The sequence below is a fragment of the Wolffia australiana genome, chromosome 4, assembly GCF_029677425.1.
Source record: "Wolffia australiana isolate 7733 chromosome 4, ASM2967742v1".
Lineage (NCBI taxonomy): Eukaryota > Viridiplantae > Streptophyta > Magnoliopsida > Alismatales > Araceae > Wolffia > Wolffia australiana.
In genome coordinates, this window is record NC_135838.1 from 3,633,564 (window position 1) to 3,635,270 (window position 1,707).

Genomic DNA, 1,707 nt, shown 5'->3' on the forward strand with positions numbered 1-1,707 from the left:
TTTACGATGGTATATTGAAGGGCAAAAGTTGAAGTAGCACACTGAGGCTCGATGGCAGGTATTTTGGGGAAATTTTAACTTAAACAACCTGTGCTATTAGCCATAGCTATTCCCCAGTGCTAGGCGGCTGAATCTTAAACATCAAGAAGCCGGATAACTTCAACAGAAATGCACTATATTTCTCAAAAATGCAAACCCATGCGCACTGGCTCCTGGGCCTTGATATTGAGGAGCAAAATCAAAGGAAACGAAGGTTAAGATGGTATATTAAGAGACAACACATTGAGCTCTGGTAACAGGGGTTGATGGGGTGAATATTGACGTAAGCAACCCTGCCTGCCATAGTTCAATAGTAAAAACAGCACCCTTGCTATCAGCTATAGCTTTTTGCACAGTGGTAGGCGCCTGAATCTTAAAAACAAGAAGCAGGATTACACGAACAGAAATGCACAAGACTTCTCACAAATGCAAATCTAAGCTCAGGGTCTCCTGAGCCTTGATCATGCTCGCCACCAGCGGCGAGGGAGAACCGGCAACTCCTCCAACGCCGATCATCTGAGCGCCGGCTCTGAAGAACGGAGACGCCGCCGTTCCCTCGAACTGCGCCCCCGGAAGGCCGCCGCGCTCCAAATCTCGGATTTCCCACGCGCTTTGAACTGGCTGGGGAGTGAATCCATTAGCACCGTGGAAGCGGGCCAAGACGGGGATAGTGGAAGACGGATAGTTGGAGAAGAAAGCTGGGGAATTGAAGATGCGATGATCAGCTATCTGGGGAGGCGCTTGGGCGTTGAAGCCGTAGACTGCCTGAAGATGGGCTCTTTTCGCTTGCTGGCGCTCGCGCTTGTGGGCGTTTTGGTGGCCGCCCAGCGCCTGAGACGTGGGAAAGCTTCTATAGCAGTATTGACATTCAAATCTCCGCTCGGTGGTGGCGACGCCGCCAGTGGCATTGGCGGCGCTTTCTTCCTCGGCCGCGTCGGAAAAATCGACGCCAAACAGTCGGATCGAGCCGCTGCCCATGGTGCTTGAATTCCTAATCTCAGTCTCGCCCATCTCTCACTCTAGAGAACGAGCGGAGCGAGAAAAAAAAAGTTAAGTTCTATCGTCTCTCCTGTGGAATTTCTCTGGTTAAGTATTTATGTTGCCCGTGATAACCAAAAATAGGAACATTTATTAGTTTCAGAGTGCGGACGTCTTTCGAGAGATAAATTATTTCACTGTGAAATGGGCAGATCCCGGCTCGCCCGTAAAGAAAACAGTTTTTTGACGACGTTTGCATGAAGCAGACACTTGCACTAAGCCCGCATCATTCTCTCTACTCTACAGTTAGGGACTGCTGCACATGTTCTTTGAGGTTTGGGGTAATATCTGTCAAGAGTGGATCCTCTAATGGCCGCGACTGGGACCATGTTCCAGATAGTCATCCGGAGGGGAAGATGGCAACGTTGATGGCTGTAACTCAGATCTTCTGCAATTGTTCTCGTCGCATTTTTGTATTGTTCTCTTGAAGTGAAAGCCATAACTTGAACCCCCCGTCGCCATCAAAATCCTCCTCTCGCTCTCTCATGCGTTCTCTCTCTATCTCTCTCTCTCTCTCTCTCTCTCTCTCTCTCTCTCTCTCTCTCTCGCTCCCTCTCTCGCTCTCTCTTTCTTACTCCCTCTCTCGCTCTCTGTATCTCCCTCCTTCCCCCTATTTTTCTCTCTCCTCCC

At 49.7% G+C, this 1,707-nt stretch overlaps 1 protein-coding gene across 1 annotated transcript; it reads right to left on the reverse strand.

Annotated features, from left to right (window-relative positions):
• Positions 1-238: 238 nt before the first annotated feature.
• On the reverse strand, positions 239-1,127 carry LOC144702579 (zinc finger protein GIS3-like). Its single transcript, XM_078574619.1, has one exon. It carries the CDS (start codon positions 1,048-1,050, stop codon positions 460-462), a length of 591 nt encoding a protein of 196 aa, XP_078430745.1. The 5' UTR covers positions 1,051-1,127; the 3' UTR covers positions 239-459.
• Between the last annotated feature and the right edge of the window lie 580 nt (positions 1,128-1,707).

What these genes read in the sequence shown, in the direction of transcription:
- LOC144702579 (XM_078574619.1), bottom strand. Translation starts at nt 1,050, where the DNA reads ATGGGCGAGACTGAGATTAGGAATTCAAGCACCATGGGCAGCGGCTCG.